The sequence below is a fragment of the Callithrix jacchus genome, chromosome X (genome assembly GCF_049354715.1).
Source record: "Callithrix jacchus isolate 240 chromosome X, calJac240_pri, whole genome shotgun sequence".
Classification (NCBI taxonomy): Eukaryota; Metazoa; Chordata; class Mammalia; order Primates; family Cebidae; genus Callithrix; species Callithrix jacchus.
The window spans coordinates 73,336,034-73,354,939 of record NC_133524.1 but is presented as its reverse complement, the minus strand read 5'-3'; the positions used below and the strand labels follow the sequence as shown (position 1 = coordinate 73,354,939).

The 18,906-nt window shown below is 35.9% G+C and overlaps 1 protein-coding gene across 5 annotated transcripts in view; it reads left to right on the top strand.

The window, feature by feature from the left end:
• The window catches only part of ZDHHC15 (zDHHC palmitoyltransferase 15), a 159,054-nt gene that overhangs the window by 4,293 nt on the left and 135,855 nt on the right, over positions 1–18,906 (top strand). For all 5 annotated transcript variants that reach the window (XM_002763019.6, XM_008989515.5, XM_035287577.3 and 2 more), the window contains exons 2-3: positions 8,592–8,618; positions 14,246–14,340. In XM_002763019.6, coding sequence (XP_002763065.1) covers positions 8,592–8,618; positions 14,246–14,340 — 122 coding nt within the window. The remainder of the gene's footprint in view (positions 1–8,591; positions 8,619–14,245; positions 14,341–18,906) is intronic.

Genomic DNA, 18,906 nt, shown 5'->3' with positions numbered 1-18,906 from the left:
CATTCATCCATTGATGGACATTTGGGCTATTTCCACCTTTTGTCTCTTCTGAATAGTGCTGTTACAAACATTCATGTACAAGTATTTGTTTCACTATCTTCAATTCTTTTGAGTATATACCAGAGAGATGCATGGAGATTATTAGGCTATATGGTAATTCTATGTGTAACTTTCTGAGGAACCTCCAAATTATTTTCCACAGTGGCTGCACCATTTTATGTTCCCATCAGCAGCACAGAAATGTTACAGTTTGTCCACATTCTCACCAAGACTTGTTATTTTCAGTTTTATTTTTATTATAGCCATCTTACTGGGTGTGAAGAGATATCTCATTGTGATTTGATTTGTATTTCCACAATGACTAAAAATATTGAGGAGCTTTTCATGTACTTGTTCTCCATCCATATATCTTCTTTTGGAAAATGTCTATTCAAGCCACTGTCCACTTTTAATTGGGATTTTTAAATTGAGTTGTCTTTTTGTTGTTGAATTTTAATATTTCTTCATATGTTCTCAATACTTGATACTTATCAGATAAATTATTTGTAAATATTTTCTCCTGTACCTGATAGTATCATTTTATACACAAAGATTTTAATTCTAATAAAATTCAATTTATCTATTTTTTTACTTTGTTACCTATGCTTTTTGGTGGTATATTTAAGAATCTATTACCAAATGCAAATACCATAAAGATTTACCTTTGTGGGTTTTGCTTTCTTTTTTGAGATGGAATCTCACTGTGTTGCCCAGGCTGATCTCAAACCCACCTTAGCCTCTCAAATGGCTGGGACTACAGATATGTGCATTGTGTTTTGTTTTGCTTTGTTTTTTCTTTGTTTTTACACAGAGGCTTGCTTCTTCACCCAAGCTGGAGTGCAATGGCTCAATCTCGGCTCACTACAACTTCTTCCTCCTGGGTTCAAGCAACTCTCCTGCCTCAACCTCCCCGGAAGCTAGGATTACAGGCACATGCTGGCATGTCCCACTAATTTTTGTGTTTTTAGTAGCGACGGGTGTCACCATGTTGGACAGGCTGGTCTTGAACTCCTGACCTCAAGTGATCCACCTGCATTGGCCTCCAAAGTGCTGGGAGTGCCCTGTGTTTTCTTATATTTTTATGGTTTTAGCTCTCACTTTAGGTATTTTAGCCATTCTGAGTTAATTTTTTGTATCTGATGTAAGATAGAAGTCCAGCTTCTCTTTTGTTGAATGTGGATATCTAGTAATCCTAGCACTGCTTGTGGAAGACACTATTCTTTTCCCTGCTGGATGGTCTTGATATGATCGTAAAAATATCAATTGACTATAGATTTATGCATCTAATTCTAGACTCTCATTTCTGTTTTATTAATTGATTGATTTATTTGTCTATCCTTCTGCCAATAACATACTGTGTTGATTTGTTATACATTTTGAAATCAAGAAGTGTGAGTTCTCCAGCTGTATTTTTTTATAAATTATTTTGTTGGCTGGGTGTGGTGGCTCAAGCCTATAATCCCATAATTTTGGGAGTCCAAGGCAGGAGAATTACCTTAGCCCAGGAATTTGAGACCAGCCTGGGCAACATAGTGACACCCCATCTCTACAAAAAATAAAATGTAGCCGAGCATGGTGGGACATTCCTGGGATCCCAGCTCCACAGAAGGCTGAGGTGGGAAGATTGCTTGAGCCCAGGAAGTCAAGGCTACAGTAAGCTGCAATTGTGCTACTACACTCCAGCCTGAGTGACCAAGTGAGACTGTCTCAAAAAATAAAATCATTTTGTCTATTTAGGCTCCATTGCAATTTTGTATGAATTTTCGGTTCAGCTTTTCCACTTCTGCAAAAACAGAAGTTTTTTTTTTTTTTTTTTAGTAGGAATTGCATTGAATCTGTATATTGCTTTGGAGAAAATTGCCACCTTAACAATACCAAGTCTTCCAATCTGTGAACATGAGATGCTTTTCCATTTATTTCAGTCTTTAATTACTTTTCAGTACTGTTTTATAATTTTTGGTGCATTCATCTTTAGCCTCCTTTCTAAAATTTATTCTTAAATTTCTAATTCTTTTTATGTTATGAATGAAATCATTTTCTTAATTTCATCTTCTGATTATTCATTGCTAGTGGAAAGAAATAAAACTGATATGATGTGTTGACATTGTATTTTGCAACTTGCTGAATTTGTTTATTAGCACTAAGTTTTTGTGGAGTCTTTAAAATTATCTATATATAAGATTTTGTAATCTACCAATAAAGATAATTTTACTTAGTCTTTCCATTCTGAATGCCTTTTACTTCTTTTTGTTGCCAAAATACATTGGCTTGAACTTCCAGTACAATGTTGAATGGAAGTAGTAAAATAGGAATCCTGGTCTTCTTCCTGATCTTAGGGGGGAAATTTTTAGTTTTTCACCATTGAGTATACTGTTAGCTATGGATTTTCCATAAATGCCTTTTATCACATTGAAGAAATTCTCTTCTATTATTAATTTCTTGAGCATTTTTTTATTCCAGATATTATCTCTAGTACCCAACAATTATTTTTTCTGATCCTCTCCTTCCTCTTACCCTTCACTTTCAACTAGACACCAGTGTCTGTTGTTCCCTTCTTTGTGTTCATGAGTTCTCATCATTTATAAGTGAGAACATGTGATATTTAGTTTTCTGTTCCTACATTAGTTTGCTGGGATAATGGCCTCCAGCTCCATCTATGTTCCCACAAAACACATGATACCATTCTTTTCTATGGCTGCATAATATTCTATAGTATATATGTACTACATTTTCTTTAATGCATCAGCCACTGATGGGCATGTAGGTTGATTTCATGTCTTTACTGTTGTGAATAGCACTGCAGTGAACATTTGCCTGCATGTGTCTTTATGTTAAAATGATTTATATTCCTTTGGGTATATGCCCAGTAATGGGATTGATGGGTCAAATGGAATTTCTGTTTTTAGGTCTTTGTGGAATCACCACACTTTCTTCTACAATTGTTGAATTGATTTACACTCCTACCAGCAGTGTACAAGTGTACCCTTTTCTCCATAACTTTACAAGCATTGGTTATTTTTTAACTTTTTAATAGCAATTCTGAGATGGTATCTCATTATGGTTTTGATTTGCATTTCTATAATGATCAGTGATATTGAGCTTTTATTCATATGCATGTTGGCCACATGTATGTCTCCTTTTGAAAAGTGTCTGTTCATGTTCTTAGCCCACATTTTAATGGGGTTGTAAATTTGTTTAAGTTTCTTATAGCTGCTGGATATTAGACTTTTTCAGGTGCATAGTTTGCAAATGTTTTCTTCCATTCCATAGGTTGTTTACTCTGTTGAGATTTTCTTTTGCTGTGGAGTAGCTCTTAAATGTAATTAGATCCCATTCATCAATTTTTGCTTTTGTTTTGATTGTTTTTGCCATCTTTGTCATGGACTCTGCCTATTCCTATTTGCAGGATGATAAGCCTATGTTGTCTTCCACGGTTTATATTGTTTTGGGTTTTACATTTAAGTCCTTAATCCATCTTGAGTTGACTTTTATATATGGTGTAACGAAGGGGTCTAGCTTCAATCTTCTGCATACGGCTAGTCAGTTATACCAGCACCATTTATTGACTAGTGAATCCTTTCTCCATGGCTTGCTTTTGTTAGCTTTGTCAAAGATCAGATGGTCATAGGTGTGCAGCCTTATTTCTGGCCTCTCTATTCTGTTCCTTTGGTTTATATGTTTGTTTTTATACAGTACCATGCCTTTTTCGTTACTGTAGCCCTGTAGTATAGTTTGAAGTCAGGTAACATGATGCATCCAGGTTTGCCCTTTTTGCTTAAGATTGCCCTGGCTATTTGGGCTCATTTTTGCTTACATATGAATTTTAATATAGTTTTTTGCAGTTCAATAAAGAATGTAATTGGTAGTTTGATAGGAATAGCATTGAATTTCTACACTGCTTTGGGAAATATGGCCATTATAATGATATTGATTCTTCCTGTCCATGAGCATGGGATGTTTTCCCATTTGTGTCATCTATGATTTCTCTGAGCAGTGTTTTGTAATTCTCTTTGTAGAGATCTTTCACCTCCTTGTTTAGCTGCATTCTTAGGTATTTTATTCTTTATGTGGCAATTGTGAATGGAATTGCTTTCCTGATTTGGCTCTTGGCTTATCTATTGTTGAATACCAACTTAATTTAATAATATACAAATCCTAGCTTTTTACAACTCTGTTGCCCCCTTTATGCTGTTATTGTCACACATTACATCTTTACGCATTGTATACGCCTTAACGTAGATTTATCATTGTGGCTTTCTGCATTTTTCTTTTAAATTACATAGTAAATAAAAAGTTTTAAAGCAACTAAAACACAGTATTGCTTGCTTTTGTAGTTACCTATGTAGTTACCTTTACCAGTGTTCTTTGTTTCTTTGTATAGCCTGGGTTACAATGAGTGCCCTTTCAGTTTTTCTGGAGAATGCCCTTTGGCATTTCTTGTAGGGAAGTTCTACTAGTGATCAGCTCCCTCAGTTTTTGTTTATCTGGGAATGTCTTATTTTCTCTTTCATTCTTTGAAGTATAGTGTTGCTGGACGTAGCATTCTAAATGTAGGTGGACAGATGTTTTTATTTTTCTTTTAGCAATTTAAATATGACATTTCACTGCCTTCTAACCTCTGTGGGTTCTCAAGAGAAATAAGCTGTTAGTCTTATTATTTTTTGTATGTAAAAAATCACTTTTTCTGCTTTCAAGATTTTCTGTCTTTTGACAGTATGACTATGATATGTCTTAATTGTGAATATCCTTTAGTTTAATCTATGTGGAGTTCATTGCACTTCTTGGATGTTAAATTCTTATTTTTTACCAAATGTGTGAAAGGTTTTAGCCATCATTTTTTCGAATACTCTTTCTGTTTTGTTCTCTCTTTTCTCTCATTTAGAATTCCCTGTTATGTGTATGTTAGTATGTTTGAATATATGCTCTATATTAGAGTGTAGGCTTTATTATTGTATATATTAGAGTGTAGGCAGCTGTCCTCACAGCCTCTGCTGATCTGGGATGTAGAAGACGGCAGGCAGCCAATTTAAAATGTCACAGTGTCCTCTTACTACAAAGTATCAGTTCTTTTCTTCACCAAGTCTTCCTCTCTGGTTGTTGTAACAATTTACCAGATTCCAGGGTTCCTCAAAAGTTTCTTCGGACAGTTTTTGCCAGCTCATTAGTTGCTTTTGAGGAGGAATGTAAGTCTGGAGTACTCTCAGTTTGGGTGCTCAACATTATTCATTCTGAGGTTAAAACATAAAAATATCTATGATATAATTCTACTCAAAAGATAGAAATTCTTCAAAGAGAGAAGAAATAAAAACTGCTCAGGCAGAAAAAAACAGAAGAAACATTTTCTAGAAACCAAGTTTCTCTAGAAGTAAAAGGTATCCATTCAAGCCTATAGGAATCATGGTATTATCACATTTAAAATAGTTTTGTGTCATTCATATGACAAACAGTTAAATGTATCAGACCTGACTAGTAACTTATTGTAACAAACTCCTAATATAATTCCAATGGTTTTTAAACCTAACTCAGAAATACCTGCTGAGGCTTGCAAATACAAATTTCTTCACCTCTACCTAAAGCTTTGTTATGTGAAGAGAGCCCTGGAATGTATATTTTTATTATGCTTCCTAAGTAAGTGTTAAGATCATCCAGGTTTGAGAAGGATTGCCTTAAAAGTTAATGAATGCTTGTTGTGAATAATTTTTTCAAAGCAGTAAATAAAGACTGGCCTGATTAGCTTTCTTTAAACAGAAAACACTCAGAAATGTGTCTCGGTTCCCTATTTCAAATTCTTTTCTCTCTCCTAACCTAGAATCTGAGAAACAGCTAAGTGAAAAAGTGGGGGAATCAAATTTATTTTGACATTGAATAAATCATTTCAAAACCATCATATGTAACTCTGGGAACCATAACATTTTTTAAAAATCAGACTTCCTTTGTCCTAAACTTACTGTCAAATGTAACTGGACTAAACAATTTCTTTTTTGTAGAAAAATGATAATAAATTTCTAGCAATAATTAAGTACTTATGTGCAAAGCACCCAAGTGCTTTACACATATTTTATTACTTAATCCTTATAACAATCTGATGGCATAAACAATTTTATCTTCATTTTACAGGTGAGGAAACTGAGGCACACAGTGATTAATTAACTTGACCAAGGTCATAGAATAAGTGTCAAGAGCCAAAATATGAATACATGCCAAAGTATATGCTGTACATCGTTATAATAAACTCCCTTCCCAAACATGTATTAATTCAAAAGGATCTTCGTGTTGTAAGTGAGCACTCATCTCACTGGACTCCTTATATTTTCAAACTTCGTACTTTCCTTTGACAAATCCCTTTTGAACTGTACTAATTCTGTAGCCACCAGCCACATGTAGCTAGTAAACATTTGAACTGTATCATCTGGACTCAGGTGTTCTGAAAGCATAAAATATACATCAGCATTCCAAAACTTAGTTAAAAAAAGAATATAAACTATCTCAATAATTTTTATGTGGCTAACATGTTGAAATGAAAATGTTATGATATAATGGTATAATATATTTTCAAAATTAAATTCACTTGGTATTCTTTAGCTTAAAAAAAATGTTCCTATTAGAAAATTTAAACTACCTGACTCACATAATTTCTATTGGATGGCACTGCTGTAGAGTTTCTTCCATGCCCTTTCTACGATTGTTGACCATTCCTATCTAGCCCCAAATTAAGCTTTTTCTATTTGTACATTTCTGTGAACCCTACAACATGCACCTATTTAAAGGAAATTATAAACTATGCTTTGGTTTTAACACCAATTGTCTGTGATGAAAAACCATTCCATATACACCACCCTTTCTTAACTTTTCTCCATACCTACTTGCAAAGAATTAGTAAATAATGAAAGAAAAATGGAGAGGCAGTGTAAAAAGTTATTTGATGATAACTCTGATCATTTAGCTCCCTAGTAGTGAATGAAACTTGAAGAAACAGAGCAGTGTGTAATTACATGTATCACCACATCACTCTAAAATCTGCATGGCAAGTTACCCATAGAATGGCTAAACGTACAAATTTTTCCCTTAGACTTACTTACTTCCTATACAATTTCAGACGTAATAAAGACTTTACAAGTAAAGTTCACTGTGAAACTAATGTCTGAATGTTCTCTACATTTCCAAGTGTATATAATGGGAAACACTTTTTCCCTAGGTTGCTCGTTGTTGTCATCATCATTATTGTTGTCATCATTTTTTTCTCATACTGAGCTAAAATGTGTTAACATGCATCTTTAACCTATTGGTTCTATTTCTGCCCTCTGCGCTTGGGTCATATAAACCAATCTCATTTTCACTTAAAAGTTCTGCAGTTACTTACAGATAGCTGTTCCCCCCTCTCTAGAACAGCTGGCACCCACTGGCTCCCCCACTGGCTCCCCCATTGGCTCCCATTTCTTCTTCTGTATAAACATGTTTCATCTCACTATCTACAGGTACTAAGTAATCTTCCCTAACCCACAGTGCTTTAGCAAGTAGCCAAGCAAATGGGAGTTAAAACCTCCAGTTCTTGTTTAGCAGCAAGTGTTCAGCCAAGGATAGGAAACATACCAAACAGTAATTTATCCGCTACTCCTCATTAATATTGGTCTCCAAGCAACTCTGCTTTCCCTCTCACTTCATTTTAAAGTTTTTAAAAAAGAGATGTTACTAGCCTGATTCAAGGCCTAGTGGAACCAATGCAGCCATGCAGCATGCATGTAAAAAATCATGAAGTCCCAGGTTGACTGATCAATAATTCTTGTTGCCACTTCCATTTGTATTGTGAAAATAGAGTATGTGTCTTTTTCAAGCATTCTTAACCAGTATTGGTTGTTTAACTGGAAAACAACAACAAGGAGTTAGTATCAGTCTTCAGGCAGGTTTATTAGAAAAAAGAAAAACATTGTCTGGTCAGACTTTTAACACAGATGAAATGTAACCGTTGTAACAAACCCATTGAAATAATCATTAAAAGGAGAATTTTTAAGACTCAATAAAATAGACCTATATATGAATTAAAAAAAGAAAGTATGACTGATGAAAGATTTGAGGAAATAGCCCCTAGAACATAGTCTCATTCTGTTTAGACCTTTTCCCTATTTTTCTGATCCTTAACTGTTGATCATTTTGTATGAAAACCATCTTGTGTTTTTTTTTTAAGAAAGCATGTTTACATATGCCTTTTATTGCTGGATCTCTACCTGGCTTGTTAGAGCCCAATGGAGAAAGAAACTTTGAAAATCATCTTGATTAAACAGCTTGTCACAATTGAAAGCCATGCTGAAGGTTTAAGATGAAGGAAGATAGCAAAGGATGGAATGTAATTATCCTTGCCTTCCCTCATCTTTGGCTGGTGGTTTTCTAAAGTACTATAATATTAATTACTCCAATTATGCTGTGGGAAATGAGTTAGACAAGATTTTTAAATATAACTAATTAATCTCTCTCTCCCTTTTCTCATCTGTCTCTGTCTCTCTGTTTCTCTTGCTTTCTCTTTCCTCTCACTCTCTCATTCCTTTCTTTCTTCACAGTGACTGTTTTGAGCCCAGCAGAAAAAGGTAAGAGGGTGTTATAAATTGTATCGATCAGGACTGTGTACTTTTTTCATCTAAAAGTAAATTACATAAAAGCCTATAGACTGAGCAATTTTCCCAGGAATACCCTTAGTTGAAAAGCAAGTTTAGAATGATGGTTTTCAGGAATCTTGCCCAGCAGAGCATTTTCAGTGACCCCTTTGGCTGTAGGACAAGAGTGGAAAATTGTCAGGATTTATGGTAGAGAAGGACACAGATGAGACTCTGACACAGTGACTCTAGGCTGTCTCTTTCTTCATCACTGTTGTCCTAGGTATGTTGCCTTTCTGCCCAATCCATTTCCTCTTTAAGGCATGGAGTAAAGGCCCCAGTTGGGACTTAATAGTCTAACTCCTTCACCATCACAGTTCAAGTAAATTTATTGTACTTCTTTCCACTCCTCACCACCACCTTGGCTTGAACAGCAAAATATACTACCTTTCTAAAGAGATTGTGGCATTTTCCATTAAAAAAAGTGTAAGCTAGTAAACCTTTAGCTTTACATTATTTTATCAGTAATAACCATGAGTGTTTATGTAGCCACTTTATATAGCCACTTTTAATTCTAACTTCAGGGGAATTAATTGTTATAATTTGTTAACCTACCTAGCATTCATATTATACTATTTTCTTCCAACTCTGAAAATGTATGAAATTAACATAAATTAAGTCAACATCATATTAAGGAGATAGAGGAATTATTGGTGGCATCAGCAAAATGTAATACATTCTGAGGGTATCACGTTGTGATTGGTAGAATCCCTTACACTTGCTCAGCCAGCAGAGAAGTAGCTTACAAATCCCTACCCACTGTACAGTTAATAGAAATTCTCTGTTTTTGTTTTCTCAGTCTTCTGTGAATATTCCTGACAACTTGAATGCATTGGGCTGTACTTAATCCAAATTATACAGGCAGAATAGTAATATCTCAACTCTCCATTTTAAACCAGGAAAGAAGCCAAAGATTATTCCCCAAGGGATATTGGCCTGTATACTTTCTTATCCCCAAGATCAATGAATCAGTGAAACTTGGGTCAGCATTATCAACAAGAGGACTAGAAATAAATATTTTTTCCTTTAATATTTATTTTTTTAGTGACAGGTCTCACTACATCACCCAGGCTGGAGTGCTGTGGTGCCATTATAGCTCACTGCAGCTTCAAATTTCTGGGCTCAAATGATTTTCCCACCTCTGCCTCCCAAGTAACTGTAACTACAGTCACATGCCACCATGCCCAGATAATTTTTTTTTGTAGTGATAGGGTCTTACTTTCCTGCCCAGGCCAATCCTCCCACCTCAGCCTCCCAAAGGGCTGGGATTAAATGTGTGAACCGCCATGCTTGGCCCATTTTTTCTGTTTTTTTAACAAAACCATGGTTCATCTGCCTGCAAAAATCTGCGTAATTTTTATCACCATGTCTCAGAAAACAAATCACTAAGATTTAAGAGGAAGTGAGAGGAAGAAACAGGTTTATTAAGTACTTAGAGAATGTCAGATACTTTCACACACTTGTCAATTACCACAACAACTTTGACAAGCAGATGTTTTAATCATACACACACACATACATACATGTGATCATATATGTACACATATGTTTATCAGCAAGGTTAACCAGCTTCTTGAAAACCCATAGTTATTAAGGGCAAATCTACAGTTTAAAACCTAGTCATCTTGGTTCCAAATCCATTGTGTTTTGCACAACACCTCAATGCCCAAAACAGAACAAAAAGTAGAGACCTTGTCAGCATGGAACAAACAAAATCTGAAAGGGACTATCATTAAAGTTTATAAACATAAGAATTTTATGTATTTTGTTAGATTGATGTCATTCACCAGATTCCAATACATGGGGACTAGAAAGCTCTTTCAAACTTAACACTGCTGTTTAAGACAACTAATATGAAGCCATGCTTTGCACAGTGCCTGGCAAACTTATAAGACTCATTATTCCCAGATAATTGATAATCTAATCAGCTTCATATAAGCTTTATGTAAATTGGTGAGTAGTAGAGGTCTAATGGATAATTAGAAGAAATTAGGATACCTGGAAGACAACCCTAATTTTTGAAGTGGATATCAATGAGGAAAACTAAGCCCATTCTAAAGATCATATCATGTATTAGCACCAGAATTTGATCACAGCATTAGAGATACTCCCAGCCGGTAGCCAGCTAAACACTGGACACAACTCTTGAGAAAATCTTGAATTCTAGAAGGTAGCTAAATCATGGAAACAACTCTTTTTTAAAAATATTTTCAACTTTTCTTGTAGATTCATGGGTACATGTGCATGCTTTTTAGTGGATATATTGCATGACAATGAAGTTTGGCATTTAATTGAGCCCATCACCCAAGTCATAAGCATAGTACCCAATAGGTAGTTTTTCAACCCTTGCTCCCCAGCCCCCTACAGCAGTCTCCAGCGTCTATTGGAAAACAACCCTTGAACAATTCTTGTACTGTCATGAGAATGAGATCCTTGGGCACACCTTATGGGTCTCTTCCCCATTATCTTCATTCCTTTAAATAGCTGAAAAACAAGGTCTAGCTTTTTGTTAGACTTGGTAAAACAAAGAAAGTAAAGTGAAACAGTGAACTCAAATATTAGAATTAACACCTCATTGCTAAGTGTTATGCTCAAAGAGAGATGTGACTGTCTAGCTGACAAATTTCCCTTTGGTCTGCATCTTAATAACCGTTCCAGGTAGCTTTGATGCAAACTGAAATTTGAGAATCAATGCGCTAAGGAAAAGCACTCTGGACTGAGACCGAAGAAACTTGGATTCTGATTCCATTGCTTCTGTAACTTTGCTGGGTAATTCTGATCAAATCACTTGCCCCTCTGGGTCTCAGTTACTTCTCTGTAAAATGAGATTGCTGAACCAAATAATCTCTATGGTCTCACCATACTCTAAAATATTGGTATAGTTCCTATTTTACCAGTCTATAGAATGACCTTGACTTAGTCATTCAACCTCAAAATCCTTCATTTTCTACCCATTTATTTAAAAATACCCATAATTTCTATGAAATTTTGTAATATAGGAATGGGATCCAGCTGTTAATGGGATCCTGGAACATGTTAAACTCCCACACTTCCTATCTCAATCATTGGAATTACAAATATAGTTAATGTCCTTAAGATACATTTATGTTAGTAAAATGATAGCCAAATGTTAGTGTTTAGTTCTCAGTCACTCAGGTGATCCAAATTGGTTAATTGCATTACCCTTGAAATGTATAATGAAAGGGTAAACATGAAATTGTTTTCTCCTGATCTCCTTAAAAATCAAAGATTTCATGCTCCAATTCCATACTGAAGGAACACAGATTAACATAACTTAGTCATATAATTTTCCCCATATGAACCTCAGAAGATCAAGGAAAACAACACAATAGCAAAAGACAACACATTAAAAAATCATTTAAAGGCATTACCTAAGAGAAAAAAATTATGATAATACTTCACAAAGGCTAGACTAGAGACAATCCCAGGGGGTAGCCAGCTAGACATTGGACCTAACTCTTGAAAAAATCTTGCATTCTAGAGGGTAGTGGAAGAGTCACTCTCACTTATTGATGATGAGAATATAAACTGAATACAAATATTCTTAATGGCAATTTGGCACTATCTACCAAAAGACATCCCTTTTGACTTTGCACTTCAGAGAATTGACCCTATAGATATTTTGTGCATGTGCTGATGACATATAAAAATTATTCATTGAAGCATTATTTGTATGAGCAAGAGAAGGGGAAAAACATTCCTCAGAGACAGCCTGATTAAATAAATCATGGTAACTTACAGTAAGTGAAAAAGAAAGAAGTAAGGTACAAAACAGTGTATATGGAATATTGCTATTTGTGGGAAAAACACACTATTTGAGTGATTTTGTATGTATAAAATCTTAAAGGATACATAACGAAGTCATGGTTTCTTCCAGGGAAGAGAACTAGGTGGCTAGGGGACAGGTATAAGAGAGACTTTTCACTGTATAGTATTCTATACCTTCAGGTAACCTTGTAAAAATATATTACCTTTGAAAAACGATACAATGAAAAATGTTAAAATATTACAAAACTTTCATGTTTGTGGTGTACATATATTTTATAAATATATAAAAATAAGAGGATCTGGAATGATGCATTCTAAACACCAAAGAGGTGTTATGCCTTAGAATGGGGAAGTGAGAAGTTAGATGGATGTGTGAGGTGGACATTTACCTTTTACTTTATATTGATTGAATTTTAAAATAAGGTTTCATAATTATAAAAATCAAGCATATATAAAAGATCTTGTCCTATAGGGCTGGAAACACTGGGCCAGGAGAGTAGGGATTTTTCTTTCTAATTTAATTATAAATGTATGAGAATCTCAGTCCTATTCAGTTGGTATTGAGTCACATTGCTCCCTTGAGTCTTTCTGATGGATTGAAGTAGTAAGACCATGCCATTCAAGGACTCACAGTCTTGCAGTCTTATAACCACCTCTTTGGAGAATACCAAAATATCCCATATGAGAAGACCTATCTAAAAGGCAAAAACAGTATGAAAACAAAGGCAGTGGAGAGCCACTTGTATAACTCTCTCAGAATTACAACCCACAAATCAAAAGTATATAATCTTCAATGGAATACTAGTCAGCCATAAGAAAGAATGAAATCATGTCTTTTGCAGCAAGATGGATGGGACTGGAGGCCATTATCTTAAGCAAAACAACTCAGACACAGAAAAACAAATACCTCATGTTCTCACTCATAAGTGGAAGCTAAATAATGTGTGCACATGCATATAGACTGTGGAATGATAGATAATAGAGACTGGTATGGTTGAGGGGGTGGGGGGTAGATGATGAGAAATTACTTAATGCATACAAGGTCTGTTATTCAGGTGATGGATACTCTGAAAGCCTTGACTACACCTTTTGTAACCTATGCATGTAATGAAACCTTACTTGTACCCCATGAATTTATACAAATTGTTTTAAAAGAAAAAAACTGTTTAGTCTTACTTGTGCAGATTATGTATGTAAGGAAGCCTTACTTGTACCCCATGAATTTGTACAAATTGTTTTAAAAGAAAAAAAGTGTTTGGCCTTTAACACCTGGCTACATTATAGGCTACCTGTGTGACTTCGGTTAATCAACTAACTCTGGTGGTTAATCGACTATCCCTATCTTATTACCTATCTTAAAAATTTATCAAGAAAATAAAAAGAAATAACATATGTGAAAACATGTTGTAAACTCTAAAGTGCTCTGTAAATTGTGTCATTATCACCTTTCAGTACCCAAAGTAGCAAAGATAATGACAATTGGCCAAAGTACTTTTCCCTACATTATCATAAAGGACATTTCCCCCTTTACTTCAAGAAACACATAGCAACTTTTAAGGTATGCAACTTGCAGAAAGTCTTTGTTTAAAATTTGGCATTATGACTTGTTTCTGTCATTATATGGGAAAATAGAATTAACACTTCATAATAATATCAGAGAATACATGTTAATAGGAAAACAAAGTAAGTATTTGTCATAGAGCTTTCTGTTTTTGAGCTCTTAGAAATGGATGAAAGGTAGTATAAATGCTGATTTTTTTTTTAAATTTCAGTTGTCTACCTCATACTCTACCATGCCATCTTTGTGTTCTTTACCTGGACCTACTGGAAGTCTATCTTTACACTCCCACTGCAGCCAAACCAGAAGGTAAGAATATTGGTTACTTCTTAAAGGACAAGAACAGAGAAAAGTAGAAATGACAATAAAGCAAGAAGAGGACAAAAGGAGGAGCAAATAAACTTCCATTACAAAAGATTCAGGGTAATCTTAAAGAACTCTTAGTGATAAAGGTAAACTGAGGGTAGGATAGGCTATTTAAGGAGTTTGGGAATCACCAGCCCTAGATACCTTTATTGTTTAAAATTTTTTTTATTGCATTTTAGGTTTTGGGGTACATGCGCAGAACATGCAAGACAGTTGCATAGGCACACACATGGCAGTGTGTTTTGCTTTCTTCCTCCCCTTCACCCACATTTGGAATTTCTACCCTGCTATCCCTCCCCAGCTCACCTCCCCAGCTGTCCCTGCCCTATTCCCCCCAATAGACCCCAGAGTTTAGTACGCCCTTCCATGTGTCCATGTGTTCTCATTTTTCATGACCCGCCTATGAGTGAGAATATGTGGTATTTCATTTTCTGTTCTTGTGTCAGTTTGCTGAGAATGATGTTCTCCAGATTGATCCATGTCCCTACAAATGACACAAACTCATCCTTTTTGATTGCTGCATAATATTCCATGGTGTATGTGTGCCACATTTTCCCAATCCAGTCTATCATCGATGGGCATTTGGGTTGGTTCCAGGTCTTTGCTATTGTAAACAGTCCTGCAATGAACATTCATGTGCATGTGTCCTTATAGTAGACCGATTTATAGTCCTTTGGATATTTACCCAGTAATGGGATTGCTGGGTCAAATGGAATTTCTATTTCTAAGGCCTTGAGGAATCGCCACACTGTCTTCCACAATGGTTGAACTAATTTACACTCCCGCCAACAGTGTGAAAGTGTTCCTATTTCTCCACATCCTCTCCAGCATCTGTTGTCTCCAGATTTTTTAATGATCGCCATTCTAACTGGTGTGAGATGGTATCTCAATGTGGTTTTGATTTGCATCTCTCTGATGACCAGTGATGATGAGCATTTTTTCATATGTTTCTTAGCCTCATGTATGTCTTCTTTTGTAAAGTGTCGATTCATATCCATTGCCCAATTTTGAATGGGCTTGTTTGTTTTTTTCCTGTAAATCAGTTTGAGTTCTTTGTAAATTCTGGATATCAGCCCTTTGTCAGATGGGTAAACTGCAAAATTTTTTTCCCATTCTGTTGGTTGCCGATTCACTCTAGTGACAGTTTCTTTTGCTGTGAAGAAGGTGTGAGGTTTGATTAGGCCCCACTTGTCTATTTTGGCTTTTGTTTCCAATGCTTTTGGTGTTTTGTTCATGAAGTCCTTGCCTACTCCTATGTCCTGAATGGTTTTGCCTAGAATTTCTTCTAGGGTTTTCATGGTGCCAGGTCTTATGTTTAAGTCTTTAATCCATCTGGAGTTAATTTTAGTGTAAGGTGTCAGGAAGGGGTCCAGTTTCTACTTTCTGCACATGGCTAGCCAGTTTTCCCAACACCATTTATTAAATGGGAAATCCTTTCCCCATTGCTTGTTTTTGTCAGGTTTATCAAAGATTGTATGGTTGGAGATATGGTGTGTTGCCTCTGATTCCTCTGTTTTGTTCCATTGGTCTATATCTCTGTTTTGGTACCAGTACCATGCTGTTTTGATTACTGTAGCCTTGTAGTATAGTTTGAAATCCAGTAATGTGATGCCCCCTGCTGTGTTCTTTTTTGCTTACAATTGACTTGGCTATGTGGGCTCTCTTTTGGTTCCATATGAAGTTCATGGTGGTTTTTTCCAGTTCTGTGAAGAAAGTCAATGGTAGCTTGATGGGGATAGCATTGATTTTGTAAATTACTTTGGGCAGTATAGCCATTTTCACGATATTAATTCTTCCTAGCCATGAACATGGAGTGTTTCCCCATCTGTTTGTGTCCTCTCTTACTTCGTTGAGCAGTGGTTTGTAGTTTTCCTTGAAGAGGTCCCTTACGTTCCTTGTGATTTGTATTCCTGGGCATTTTATTCTTTTTGTAGCAATTGTGAATGGCAGTTCGTTCTTGATTTGGCTCTCTTTCAGTCTGTTATTGGTGTATAGGAATGCTTCTGAGTTTTGCACATTGATATTATATCCTGAGACTTTGTTGAAGTTGTTTATCAGTTTCAGGAGTTTTTGGGCTGAGGCGATGGGGTCTTCTAGGTATACTACCATGTCTGCAAATAGAGACAATTTGGTTTCCACCTTTCCTATTTGAATACCCTTTATTTCTTTTTCTTGCCTGATTGCTCTGGCTAGAACTTCCAGTACTATATTGAATAGGAGTGGTGAAAGAGGGCATCCTTGTCTAGTGCCAGATTTCAAAGCGAATGCTTCCAGTTTTTGCCCATTCAGTATGATATTGGCTGTTGGTTTGTCGTAAATAGCTTTCATTACTTTGAGATACGTTCCATCGATACCGAGTTTATTGAGGGTTTTTAGCATAAAGGGCTGTTGAATTTTGTCAAATGCCTTCTCTGCGTCAATTGAGATAATCATGTGGTTTTCGTTTTTGGTTGTGTTTATGTGGTGAATTACATTTATAGACTTGCGTATGTTGAACCAGCCTTGCATCCCCTGGATGAATCCTACTTGATCATGATGGAGAAATTTTTTGATGTGCTGTTGCAATCGGCTTGCTGGTATTTTATTGAAGATTTTTGCATCTATGTTCATCATGGATGTTGACCTGAAGTTCTCTTTTCTTGCTGGGTCTCTGCAAGGTTTTGGTAACAGGATGATGTTGGTCTCATAAAATGATTTGGGAAGGATTCCCCCTTTTTGTATTATTTGGAATAGTTTCAGAAGGAATGGTACCAGCTCCTCTTTGTGTGTCTGGTAGAATTTGGCTGTGAACCCATCTGGACCTGGGCTATTTTTGTATGGTAGGCTCTGAATTGCTGCCTCGACTTCAGACCTTGTTATTGGTCTATTCATAGTTTCAGCTTCCTCCTGGTTTAGGCTTGGGAGGACACAGGTGTGCAGGAATTTATCCATTTCTTCCAGGTTTACTAGTTTCTGTGCATAGAGTTGTTTTTAATATTCTCTGATGATGGTTTGAATTTCTGTGGACTCTGCGGTGATTTCCCCTTTATCGTTTTTTATTGCATCTATTTGGTTATTCTCTCTTTTCTTTTTTATCAGTCTGGCTAGTGGTCTATTTTGTTGATCTTTTCAAAAAACCAGCTCTTGGATTTATTGATTTTTTGAAGGGTTTTTCGTGTCTCTATCTCCTTCAGTTCTGCTCTGATCTTAGTTATTTCTTGTCTTCTGCTAGCTTTTGAGTTTTTTTTGATCTTGCTCCTCTAGCTCTTTCAATTTTGATGATAGGGTGTCAATTTTGGATCTCTCCACTCTTCTCATATGGGCACTTATTGCTATATATTTTCCTCTAGAGACTGCTTTAAATGTGTCCCAGAGATTCTGGTATGTTGTGTCTTTGTTCTCGCTGGTTTCAAAGAACTTCTTTATTTCTGCCTTTATTTCATTGTTTATCCAGTCAAAATTCAAGAGCAAGTTGTTCAGTTTCCATGAAGCTGTGCAGTTCTGGGTTAGATTCTGAATTCTGAGTTCTAACTTGATTGCACTATGGTCTGAGACACTGTTTGTTATGATTTCAGTTGTTTTGCTTTTGCTGAGGAGTGCTTTACTTCCAATTATGTGGTCAATTTTAGAGTAGGTGTGATGTGGTGCTGAGAATGTATATTCTGTGGATTTGGGGTGGAGCGTTCTATAAATGTCTATCAGGTTTGCGTGTTCCAGGTCTGAGTTCAAGCCCTGGATATCCTTGTTAATTTTCTGTCTGGTTAATTTGTCTAATATTGACAGTGGAGTGTGAAAGTCTCCCACTATTATTGTGTGGGAGTCTAAGTCTTTTATAAGTCATTAAGAACTTGCCTTATGTATCTGGATGCTCCTGTATTGGGTCCATATATATTTAGGATGGTTAGCTCTTCTTGTCGTATCGATCCTTTTACCATATGTAATGACCTTCTTTGTCTTTTTTAATCTTTGTTGCTTTAAAGTCTATTTTATCAGAGATGGGAATTTCAACTCCTGCTTTTTTTTGCTCTCCATTTGCTTGGTAAATCTTCCTCCATCCCTTTATTTTGAGCCTTTGTGTATCCTTGCATGTGAGATGGGTTTCCTGGATCTAGCACACTGATGAGTTTTAGTTTTTTATCAAATTTGCCGGTCTGTGTCTTTGAATTGGTGCATTTAGCCGATTTACATTTAGGGTTAATATTGTTATGTGTGATTTTGATACTGCCATTTTGATGCTAGCTGGCTGTTTTGCCCGTTAGTTGATGTAGATTCTTCATTTTGTTGATGCTCTTTAGCATTTAGTGTTTTTTGGGAATGGCTGGTACTGGTTGTTCCTTTCTGTGTGTAGTGCCTCTTTCAGGAGCTCTTGTAAAGCAGGCCTGGTGGTGACAAAACCTCTGAGTACTTGCTTGTTCGCAAAGGATTTTATTTTTCCTTCACTTCTGAAGCTCAGTTTGGCTGGATATGAAATTCTGGGTTGAAAGTTCTTTTCTTTAAGGATGTTGAATATTGGCCCCCACTCTCTTCTGG